The sequence below is a fragment of the Antechinus flavipes genome, chromosome 3, assembly GCF_016432865.1.
Source record: "Antechinus flavipes isolate AdamAnt ecotype Samford, QLD, Australia chromosome 3, AdamAnt_v2, whole genome shotgun sequence".
Lineage (NCBI taxonomy): Eukaryota > Metazoa > Chordata > Mammalia > Dasyuromorphia > Dasyuridae > Antechinus > Antechinus flavipes.
In genome coordinates, this window is record NC_067400.1 from 581,759,730 (window position 1) to 581,772,134 (window position 12,405).

At 44.3% G+C, this 12,405-nt stretch overlaps 1 protein-coding gene across 3 annotated transcripts in view; it reads right to left on the reverse strand.

Annotated features, from left to right (window-relative positions):
* Positions 1-12,405, reverse strand: part of EPHB2 (EPH receptor B2) — a 271,825-nt gene that overhangs the window by 2,145 nt on the left and 257,275 nt on the right. For all 3 annotated transcript variants that reach the window (XM_051988289.1, XM_051988290.1, XM_051988291.1), the window contains exons 12-15: positions 10,604-10,819; positions 8,552-8,701; positions 5,806-5,999; positions 2,522-2,677 (exon numbers count right to left, since the gene is read on the reverse strand). In XM_051988289.1, coding sequence (XP_051844249.1) covers positions 2,522-2,677; positions 5,806-5,999; positions 8,552-8,701; positions 10,604-10,819 — 716 coding nt within the window. The remainder of the gene's footprint in view (positions 1-2,521; positions 2,678-5,805; positions 6,000-8,551; positions 8,702-10,603; positions 10,820-12,405) is intronic.

Genomic DNA, 12,405 nt, shown 5'->3' on the forward strand with positions numbered 1-12,405 from the left:
TAGCCTCATAAGCCTCTCCCTGCTCTGAACTCATAGCCCTTCTTTTCTGGGCTTTGAAGGCGTTTCTAACCTGTACCTGAGCTAGATTCTCTGCCAGATTCCCTCTAGGTGATTAAGAAGCCCAAGTTCAAAGACCGGCGATCTCCCGAGATAGCTCATTTGTCTTGGAGCGCTCTCATTGCTAAAAATTAAAAATCTCCTCACCGTCTCTCCCACGCCACACTGCTGCTAATTCTGACCTCCGGGCAGCCAAGCAAGACAAGGCTGCTCCATTTTCCACATGACAGCCTCCAAATACTTGAAGATGGCTCCCAGGTTCCTCCCAAGCTTTCTCTCTCCAAAGCTAAACGCTGCCAGTTCTTCCACTTGATCCTTGTATACTCTGATCTCCAGGTCCCTTACCAGCCTGGCTCCCAATTTTTTGAGTTTTCTAATTTAAGGCTGTGTTTTTGCTGCTGTTGAGTCGTTTTTCAGTCATGTCTTATTCTCTGTGACCCCATTTGGAATTTTCTTGGCAAAGATACTAGAATGGTTTGCCATTTTCTTCTCCAGTTCATTTTACAGATGAGGAAACTGAGGAAAACAGGATGAAGTGATTTGCCCAGGGTCACCCAGCTAGTGTCTGAGATTGGATTCGAACACAGGAAGATGATGAGTCCTCCTGACTCCAGGCCTGGTGCTCTGTGCACGGTGGCTCTATCCAGCTGCCCTTAGAGCTCTGTTTTACCATGGAAAGGAATCAGGAGGTAACTGGATTTAAAATCCATTTCTGCCACTTATTAGTTGTGTAACTGAGTGACTTCTCATCCATAAAATGGAGATACTAATGCCAGCAGAGCAGTTAGGTAGTAACAATAGATAGGGTACTGGGTCTGGAGTTGGGAAGACATGAGTCACTTTAACCTCACTCAGACTCAGTTTCCTCTTCTGTAAAATGGGGATAATAATTGAATATTTTAAATATTTTGGAGAATATTTTAAATTCGCTTTCCCTATAACTAACACACACACACACACACACACACACACACACACACACACACACACACACACTGCTATTATATGATTATTGTTGTTGCTAATGTCCTTTCTAAAAGGAGAACAATTACACACTGCCCACACTTATTTCACGCTTTACAGTCTGCAAGTACTTTCTATGTCCATGATCTTCTTTGGAAAGCAGTAGGGGCTTCATTGTTTCCTAATACTCATACTATTTTTCGGCTCTTCCTGTGGCTACGTCTTAGCTCTCTAATGAGTCGCTAAGCTCCCTAGGGGCGAGGGACCATTTCTTCTACTTCTTTGTATCCTACTACCTTGGGGCACATGGGAGGTGTTTCATAAATATTTGTCGATTCCATTGCATTGATTGTTTGACGATGATTTCTGCCGAGCCCATGACTTACTTACTCCGAAGGGCCTGGGCTGTTAGGCTAAGGTGGGATTAGGGGGACACAAGGCAGGCAGCTTGCCTAGGGCCAACACCTGGAGAGGTGTGACAAGGGTAACTTTTTATAGAACTTTTTCTAATTCTCTTAATATCAAGAACTGTGGTTCTCTGTGGCTCAGCTGTATTGATTTTGCAATCTGTTGGATTGCCTGGGTTACGTCAAGGGCTCCAAGGCTCCATTGGTCAGCCACAATTTTCCTTCTTTGCCTCGGGTATAGAAACACCTTGTTCTTATTTTGTGGTTGGATGGCTTGCACCCCTGCTGGGCCTCCAGATCCTGGAACTGCTTCTCCCTCCCTCCCAGCCCAAGTCCAGTCTCCTGCCTCTCCTTTCTCTGACCGAGCTTCCTCGGCCCCTTCGATGGCTTCAGGGAGCTTGGAGATCTCACCTCTCCTTGCTGCAGATTGCTTTCTACATGAGCAGAGTAAATGCCTCATCAGATACTCTCAGGTGCACATTAGCTACCGGGGCCTGGGGCCAGATCTCCTCACACTCAATTTCCCATTGTAATCTAACCGGTTCCTGGCTCATTCCTACAACCTGCAGACAGATGGACAGCGGCACATCCCTCTCCAGAGACCCCCGCTCTGGATCACACAGAAAGGACTAACCCCCCAGAGCCCCACAGCTGAGTCTGAAGAGAAACGAAGCACAAAGTAAAGAAGGAAAGGACATGGGAAGCTGCTCTCCTCCCCAGACTACTCTGAGCTATCTTATCTCTCTTCTGGATATGTGGAGAGGTTATGTCCACTGAGAGAACGGGGCTCCTGCAGGACAGCGGCGGTTTCCCTCAGTTTCTGTGATCCCAGCTCTCGGGAAGGGGTCTCAGTAAGTGCTCTCTAATTCATGGGAAGCTGCCCTATGCTCCCCGCCTCAGTCTGCCACCTGTGAGACGGAGCCCTGAAAGGCGTGGCCATGTGGCCAAGGAGCTCGGTCCTCCTCAGGCACTCCTCCCAGGCCGGGTCACCTGGGCCCACCTGACGCCCTCGCCTCCCGGGCTGGCAGGGGGGCATCCCACAGCACTGGGCTTCCCAGAGCTGCAAGGGCAACCCAGGGAGGCCCGACACTTACTCCATCATCATCTGGGAGACGACATCGAAGGACGTGAAGCCGGCACTGGCAAAACTCTCCTTGTACTGGCCCATCTTGATGGCTTCCAGCCACTCGTCCACCGTGTTAAAGCTGGTGTAGTCGGGGACCGTGCGGTCCAGCAAGGGGAGGTTGATCCTAAAAGAGCCAGAAACGGTCAGTGTGAGGCTTGTGTGTGTACAGACTGTGGGCGTGTGCATCCACACATGTGCCCGAGCGTGTAGACTCACATATGTGTAATGTGCCCACACATGTGCACAATAATGCACGGGTGTCTCTATGTTACAAGGCACATGTGCACAATGCACACATTGTGTGTAATGTGTGCAAATGTAGGCAGAGCTCCTACAAAACAACTAGATATGTGAAAGACATGTATATTGGAAGTGGGGTCAGAAGGTTGGGTCACTTTCCCAACAAAAACTGAGGAAGAGGGAAAGAAAGCCCTAAATATAGTAAGAAGAGCATGGTTTAACATGTTATTATTACAACATATTAATATATTATATATGATATATATGTATGTATTTTAACATGTTTAACATATATTGGATTACTTGTCATCTAGGGGAGGGAGTGGAGGGAAGGAAGGGAAAGATTTGGAACACAAGGTTTTACCAGGGTGAATACTGAAATTAATCCATATATATGTTTTGAAAATAAAAAGTTTTAATTAAAAAAAAGAAAAAATAACTTCCAGGAATAAGGAAGAGATGGTCCCCTTGCACTCTGCTCTCAGCCCTCATTTGAAGTACTATGTTTAAACTGAACAACAATGAAATGCTCAATAATAAAGACAGTTGTATGGTCTTATAAAAAGAAGTAGTGGGTTTAGTCCTGGGTACAAGGGTATGCCCCCTGCTCTAACTCATTCCTGAGAGCCAATTATTAAATTTTCAGTGTGAGCATTTGTGCCTTATAAATGGGCAAATGTTGCAAAGCAGATCTTGATTTGTTTTGTTTGATTTATTGTTTTATCTCAACTTAAGAAAGTGGTAATAATGCATATCCAATGTTTAAAAAAAAAAGAGAGAGAGAGAAGAACATGGGATCTGAAGTCATGGTCTGGGTTCCGAGTCTCTCTTTGACCTGTATGACCTTGGACAGGGGGCTCACCCCTCTGGAGGCTGGAGTTTCCTGCAGTCACAACCTGAGCCACGTTACCTGGCTGCCAGAGCAGCGACTGATGAGTGAAAAGAAGGAAAGCTGGAAGGGGCAGTGGGCCAAGGGTTAGACTTGGGTCAGGAGGACCTGCCTCTGGCAGTAACTAATTGTATAATCCTGGTTAAGTCACTTCAAGAGAGAAATGAGAACAATAACAGCACCTGCTACACAGGAGATTGGAAAGATCAAGTGAGATCACATGTGGACAACCCTTCACTTCTAGCTCTGGTCTCCTCCATGGACTCTCTAGCTTGAATGAGGAAGCTCATCTTCCTGAATGGTGAGCCCAAGTTGATTCTCAACAAAGTTTTAAGCACCTAGAGGGCCTGGCCCATGTTCCTCTTCCTGGGTTCTTTCAAAGTTTTAGGCACATAGTGAGCTCAAGACTATGTGCTGAGATGAATAGGGCCTTCCTGGGCTAAATACTCCCTGCCCTGGTTGTCTGGTAGGAAAAGAACCAGAGTAGAAGGCTTTCATGGTTCAGGGAAGTGCAACTAGAAGCCAGGATGCTGGCCTGGGGTCCTTTGGGGGAAAGCAAGAACAGCTTAGAAATATGAAGAGTTGGAAAGGACCTTAGATTAGAAAATGTTAGAGCTAAAAGTGATCTTAAGCTACAGAAATGGAAGGGCTTCAGAACATAGATTGTCAGAGCTAGAAAGAGTCTGAGAGCTGGGAGGGAAGCTGTGGATGCAGAAAATTTGGGTTGGGAAGGGTCTTAGAAGAGACAATGTTGAAGCTGGGTAAGACCTTAAAACATAACATTGTCAGACCTACGAAAGAACTTAAGAGCACAGGAGGTCAGAGCTGGGAGGGCCCTTAGAGCACAGGATGTCAGAGCTGGGAGGGCCCTTAGAGCACAGGATGTCAGAGCTGGGAGGGCCCTTAGAACACGAGATGTCAGAACTGGGAGGGCCCTTAGAACCCAGGAGGTCAGAGCTGGGAGGGCCCTTAGAACCCAGGATGTCAGAGCTGGGAGGGCCCTTAGAACACGGGATGTCAAAGCAAGGAAGGCCCTTAGAACATGGGATGTCAGAGCTGGGAGAGCCCTTAGAGCACTAAATGTCAGAGCTAGAAGGGCCCTTTAGAACACGGGATGTCAGAACTAGGAGGGCCCTTAGAACACGGGATGTCAGAACTAGGAGGGCCCTTAGAACATGGGATGTCAGTGATGGGAGAGTCCTTAGGACCTAATGTGTCAGAGCTGGGAGGGCCCTTAGAGCACTAGATGTCAGAGCTAGAAGGGCCCCTAGAACATAGGATGTCAGAGCTGGGAGGGCCCTTAGAACACGGGATGTCAGAACTAGGAGGGCCCTTAGAACATGGGATGTCAGTGATGGGAGGGCCCTTAGAACCTAGTGTATCAGAGCTGGGAGGGCCCTTAGAACACGAGATATCAGAGCTGGGAGGGCCCTTAGAACATACAATGTCAAAATTGGGAATGAGCTTAGAACTATCAAGAGCTGAGAAGCAATCGAGGACACAGAATGTCAGCAGGGACAGTCCTTAGAGCAGGGAATGTTAAAGCAGGGCAGGACCTTATAAATCAGAATCAGAGCTTGATGGACTCTTTGGACATTGAATGTCTGAACTGGAGACACTTTAGAACACAGAATACCAGAGCTAGAAGAAAAAGTTCAGGGTCTCCTGACTCAACCTCCTCATTTTGCAGATGATAAAATGGAAGCCCAAAGAGTAAGACTCTAACTATAGTTGATCTAGTCCAACTTCTTATTTGAAGCTTGAACCTACATCTCCCACATCCTCAACAGGTACCCATCTGACCTTTGACCGCAAGTGTCAGGGAATATTCCACCTCTCCATTCTACTGTTGGATGGCTCCGATTTTTAGGAAAATTTTCCTCCATATCAGATTAGTCCATAAACTTTTCTGCTTTTAATTAATTAGAGATGCATATGTACCTATCTCCATAAATGGATATATAATTTATATTTGGACTCCTTTGCAATCCCAGGTATTTTATTTTATTCATTTAAAAATAAACATTATTTTAAAAAGAGCTCCTTAAGTTTCACCAAAGGGTCTGGGACGTAAGAAAGGTGAGGGACCCTTGTGCTAGATCAGGGTGGCGTGCAAGCCATACCCAGAGGAGAGGGGCGCCATAGCTTTGAGGCTATTGGGGTTTCGAATCATTTTGTCCAGCGTGTTCACAATCTGCCCAAACTTGGGTCGGTGGTTCCGGTCCTTCTGCCAACAGTCCAGCATGAGCTGGTGCAAGGCGTTAGGGCAGTCCATGGGAGGGGGCAGCCGGTAGTCTTGCTCAATGGCATTGATTACCTAAAGGATAAAAACAAATTAGATAATGATGGTGATGATCATAACAATCCATTATAACTTTAAGGTGCCTGACAGCACGTCCTTCACACAAATCTTGTGAAGGATCGTACAAGTTTTATTCACCCCATTCTACAGATGGGGAAACTGAGGGCTGGTGATGGGAAGTGCCTTGGCGAAGGTCACAGAACAGAACAGGTGCCTAAACTCGGTTCTTCTGACGCCAAGTCTGGTGCTCCTTCCATAATACCAAAATAGTAGAAGTAACAGAGAGAACTATCAAAATGAATCAACCAACAAGCATTTATTAAGCTCCTTTTATGTGCAGGCACTGGGGATATGAAGATAAAAGTGAGATAGTTTCTCAAGAAGCTCATAGTCTTTTGGGGGAGGGGATACAACATGTGCCCGGATAAGTATCAATAATAATTGATTATTACTGGGCTCCTTCTCTTCTCTATGCTAGAATCTAAACTTCTCCTAGCATTTAAGGATCTTACAACTTGATTTCAAATGAATTCTCCATCCTTATTTCTCTTTGTTTCTTTTCACCTATGTGAAAATTGGAAAGAATGACAAGGATCTTCTTACTCTTTCCCTTCATTTTATAGATGAGGAAACTGAAAGCCAGAGAAATCAAGGGACCTTACATAGTTATATGGACTAAGCAAGTGGCAGATGGAACTTTTTTTTTTTCAAGGTTCAACTTCTCTATGTTTCTCTGACTTCCCCTTGTTAGTGTTTTTTCTATCCCTAAAAACTACTCATCCCCCTCAGGCCAGCCTCTCTTTTGGTCTCTCCACGCCACTCCCTACCTTTTAATATACTTATCTGTTCTATCTTCTTGCTAGCATGGAAGTTCATTGAGGGTAAAGACTGTCCACTTTGGTCTCTGGAACAGTGCCTGACGCATAGTAGGCACTTCATAGTGATTGAATGGGTGCAAAGCTCCTGGCACAGTGCCTTGTGGAAAGTAGGTGCTTAACATATGTATTAGCATTCAGTTGTTGACTTGATCTGCTATGACCAGAAAAATCATTCCTAGAGATTTTGTCAGTTTATTGGTCAAGAACCTGCTATGGCTCCCTAGTTCTTACTACAACAAATCTAGCTTTCTTGGCCTTAGCTTTTGGGGCCTTCCACAATCAGATTTCATTGAATTACTTCGACCTTAGGTCCCACCACTCTCTGGTATTTCTCCCTGACTCTAGGGAGGTTAGATCCCTGGTAATCTCATAAGCATATTGTGTTCATTTCCTGTTCTAGATAATGCGCTTATGTCATTACCTTCCAACAACCCCCTTAATCTTAGCATCTTCCCTCTGATACTACTGTTAATTCATCTCGTGTCTGTCTTGTTCACAGTCATTTTCACATCTTTCTCATTAGATTGTGAGCTCCTTGACAACAGAAATTGTTGTTTGTCATTCTTTGTGATCTCAGCCTTTGGCACAATGTGTGGAACATAGTACGTGCTTAGTAAGTGTTAGCTGAGTGACTGATTACCCGACTTCTGACCCTCCCTCACAATCCTGCTCAGTCCTATATTATACCTCCATGAAATCTTCTCTGACAACTCCAGTACTTCACGAGTCAGAAAATAATTTCTTTCTCTGTGTCATAAGTTTTACCATTTGACTAGATGGAAAATTCTATGTATTAAGGTTCTTTAAAAGTCTAATATTTAATGTTCTAGAGACACTGCCAACTCTGACATTCAATACTCTGATATTTCTTCTAGTCCTCAAAGTTCTAAGGGCCCTCCCAGCTCTGACCTCCTGAGTTTTAAGAGCCTGCCCCGCTCTGACCTCCTATGTTCTAAGGGCCCTCCCAGTTCTGACATCCTGGTTCTAAATTTTCGCAGGCTATGATAAATGTGTGTTAGTCTTGATTCTCCAATGAAATTTTTGAGAGGTGGTAAGGTGCATGGAGAGTACACTAGACTTGAATCTGGAGTTGAAACCTACCTCTGCCATTTGTTACCTGTGGGACTTTGAGCAAATCTGAACCCAGCTTCTGGACCTCAGTTTCCTTCTCTGAAAAATATGGGGTTTGGACTAGCTGGCCCTCTAAGGTCCTTTCTAAGCCTATGTTTATGAGCCTATTATTATCACCTTCTTGAAGGCAAGGTAAAATTCCTTTTACTCATTCCTTACAGAGAACAGAGTTGATGATGCAGCAGGTCCTCTCTGAATACCTGATCACTGTCTGATCACCTGACAGCTGATTCCAAATCCTCACTCTCTCAGATTCTGCCATGTAAGAGAGCAGAGACCTGTCAGTGCAAACACTATCAGGCAACTTGTGGGCAGATGTTGGGCTGTGTCCCGGAAACAGCCAGCATCTGGTAGACACCTGTGAGGGGACTGGGGCCAGAGGCTTTCAACAGTATCATCTCCCACCCCTGGGTATCTGGACCAGCCCCATGACTCTGGCCTCCTTCCTCCCTCAGAGAAGTTACTGCAGTCAGAAAAAAATGTGGAATCCTGTTGAGTGTTTTGGGAAAAGATCTTGCTTATTTCAAAGGTTCTGGTTCTGTTCCTCTGAAAACTTACATCCTGATTGGTCATATCCCAGTACGGCCTCTCCCCATAGGACATGACTTCCCACATGACTATTCCATAACTCCACACATCACTGGCAGATGTGAATTTCCTGTACTGGATGGCCTCTGGAGCTGTCCAGCGTATTGGGATCTTCCCACCCTGGGGAGAGAGAAAGAAAGAATCGCAGATGTCCAAATTTTTAGTTTTAGAAGAGATCTTCTAGTCCAAAAAAGAATAAAATATACCTTCCTATAATATACGATGTAAAATTATATAATGTAATATATAATGTTTAATATATTATAAACTATAATATAACTGACATGTGGCCAGTGTACCTCTGTTTGAAGACTTCTAGCAAGAGAGAACCCACTATTCCCCACTTCTCATTTCACTTCTGGCAGCTCTCAAGGTTAGGAAATTTCTCCTGACTTCCAGCTTAAATTAGTTTCTTTATAGCTTTCATTCATTGTTCCTGAATCTGTCTCCTAGGGCCAGACAGGCCTCATACATCCTTTTTCCACATGACAGCCTTTCATTGAGTCTTCTCTTCTCCAGGGTAAATACCCCTAGTTCCTTTAAGTGATTCCCTTATTGAACACACTTTCACCACCTACTGAGGAAGCACTCTAGGTATGACCAGGAAAGAACACAGAGTTTTGAGGAACTCATTCTCTGGGCTCATTTTAAAACAAGTCATCAGCTATCTTTGTTTTTTCTCTTAATTCAGATCAAGATAATTTCAGATCTTAATTCAGATCAAGATTATTTAATTTTTCTCTTTTTCTTTCTTTTTTCCTTCCTTCCTGTTGTTTTTTTCTCCTCCTTTTTTATTCTTCTCTCTCTCATTCCTCTTCTCTGTCCTACTCTACTATTGTTAATTAAAAACAACAACAACAACAAAGTTTGGAACTTCAATTTTTTCCCTATTGCATTTTATCTTATTAGATTTGGTCCATTTTTCCAGTCTCTTAAAAAAAAAAGAGCTTTTTAGTCTCCATTCTGGGATAGTGTGCTGAGTACAGCAGATGTATTTACTGGAGTGAGTGGAATCCATTGTATTGTTAAGTTTGTTTCATCTTCAAATTTGATAAACATATGATCTATGCATTCATTAAGATCATTGATAAAAATGTTCCCAATTCATGGTGGAAGATACTGGGTATATGTTCTAATGGCCTATGTGCTAAGTTCCCTTCAAGCTCTGATTTCCAATATTCTAAGGACTCGTGTAGCTCAGGTATCTGCTTTCTTTGGCTCTCACAGCAAAGACAGTCCATGTTCTACAGTGGCTCTCATCATGGATGTTCTCTATTATGATGTCTATCTCATGAGAACATTCTATGCCTTGCGGTCCTTTTTTGTTCTATATTCTAGAAAATGTTTGGTCTAATATCAGCTTCAGTTCCGACATTCTATAATCAGAAGTTCCTTCCACTTATGATTCTTTTATCTTTACTGCAAATTTTCAATCGTACTCAAGGTCTATGAAATTTAGAAACCTAAGGATCCACTGAGTCACTCTGAGAAAAGGACACATGCAGATTTTCTCATCATTCTGGAGTTAATCTTTCTTTTGAGATCTCAGTTTCCAGTCTCTAAAAATCTATATCAAAAATAAAAATAATGGACTTTATCCTCCATCCTGCACATGAGAGGATCATTTGTCAGAAATCTATAGGGGAAAACCCTCATTAGGTTTATGGAACAATGGAAAAAGTGGTTCAATGGTGTTTTTTCCTGCCTCCCTGATATTGCTGCCCCAGGTTTTGCTACCTTATATATCCCTCTTCAAATAACTACTCTTTCTCTTTGCATTAATTACCAAGGTCATTGCCTCAAACAGACTTTAACTTAAATAGACCAATGTCTCCCACCGCGTCCAGGGCCATCTCCAATTGTCCTGATCTATGTTTGGCCACTGGAACCAGAGGGCTATGGAGGGAAAGTGAGGCAGGTGCCCTTGCCCAGCCCCCCCACTCAAATCTAATTCCCTCGCATGTCCTGGTATCATCTTCCCGAAGTCAAGGTCCTCTTGGAGGAGGAAGGATAAACAATTACCAGGGCACTTGTATAGGTGGGGTCAGAGGTATCATCCTCCAGGAAGCGTGAGAGTCCAAAGTCGGACACCTTGCAGACCAAGTTGCTATTGACCAGAATATTCCGGGCAGCCAAGTCTCGATGTACATAGTTCATGTCTGCCAGGTACTTCATGCCTGCAGCAATGCCCCGAAGCATGCCCACTAGCTGGATTACTGTGAATTGCCCGTCATTTTGCTTTAGAAAAAAAGAGAGACAAAAGCAGAACAAGAAAGGTATTAATCATGGGCAATAGGCCAGGATTCGTAGACTCTCATTGTTAGGAGACTTTCCAGAGATGTGATGAGCCCTGGTTCAACTCGTTCCTGAAGCACGAATCCCGCTGAGAGCAAAGTTTCTCAAACTGTGGGTCTTGACCCCTTATGGGGTCATGTAACTGAACAAAGGGGTTGAGAAAAATGTGGCTACAGCAAAAGGTTCTGAGAGCAGCGACTGAAAATTAATTTAGAATCAAAAGCGTGAATCCGAGGTGTTTCTGGCAGCGCTTGCCCGTATTGCATCGCTCGGCTGGACTGCGGCGCTGGTTCTGAACACACATTACATGTAGTTAGCAGTGCACAGGCACGAAGGCCAGCAGAAATTACCCTGGCTCAGGGTCCAGGCGGGGCTGAGTGAACATTTCCCGGCTGACATGGCAAGAGAGCAACAAGTTTCAGAAGCCCTGCCCGAGAATATCCCCGAAGATATCGTTAGCTCAGACGGGAAATTCATCACTAACACAATCTTCTCAACTGTTGGACAGATTAATTAGGAAGCCTGTCCTCCAACTGTGTAAAAGTCTGTTTCTTTATTCACTCTAGTCTATACCCAGCCCCTTCCCACAAGCCTAAAGTATGTACAATAACCTCCTTTCAGCTCTTCCTGCACAAGTGACTATCACACAGGACTTTCTCTGTCAGATACTGTAACACTTAAATACTGCCGAGGGTGTTACTTTCCCCTTTAATGTGACATTTTGTATCCTCTAACATCCTGAGTTCTAAGGGCCCTCCCACTTCTGACATCCCATATTCTAAGGGCCCTCCCAGCTCTGACATCCCGTGTTCTAAGGTTTCTCCCAGCTCTGATATCCCGGGTTCTAAGGTCCTTTTTACCTCTTCCCACTCCTTTTTTATCATTCTATTAGAATGTAAACTCCTAAATGTAAGGACTTTCTTTGTGTCTCACTCTTTGTGATCCCATTTAAAGTTTTGGCAGAGATTCCGGTATGGTTTGCCATTTCCTTCTCCAGCTCATTTTATAGATAAGGAAACTGAGGCAAATTGGGTAAAGTGACTTACTAAGGTCACACAGCTTGTATGTGTCTGAGCTTGGATTTGCATTTAGGCCCTCCTCACTTCAGGGTGGAAGTGGATAGACATCCACTGAACAATTCAAGTCTACCATTGCTCCTGCACGGGGTGTGCTTGTCTCCTCAGTGGCCTCCACATCCAGGTAACATTTTTGGATCAAAAAGCACCCCCCCCTTAGTCATCAGTTCCCCCAAGAAGTGTGTTATGTCTCCCATTAGAAGGTAAGTTCCTGGAAGGTTGGGGCTGTCTTTGCTCTATTATTTGTAGGCAGAGGAAACAGGCCTATGAGGTTTAAGTGACTTGTTGGTATCATCTGTTCAGAGCCCAAGGTTTTTTTGTTTATTTTTTTAAACTACAAATTTACAATCCGACTCCTGCTTCAATTTTTGGTCGTAGTCAAAGCCTGAATATGTGGGGAGGGGGTACCTGGAGTTTGGCCCCAGGGTCTTCACATTAGGGGCTTTGGGCCCA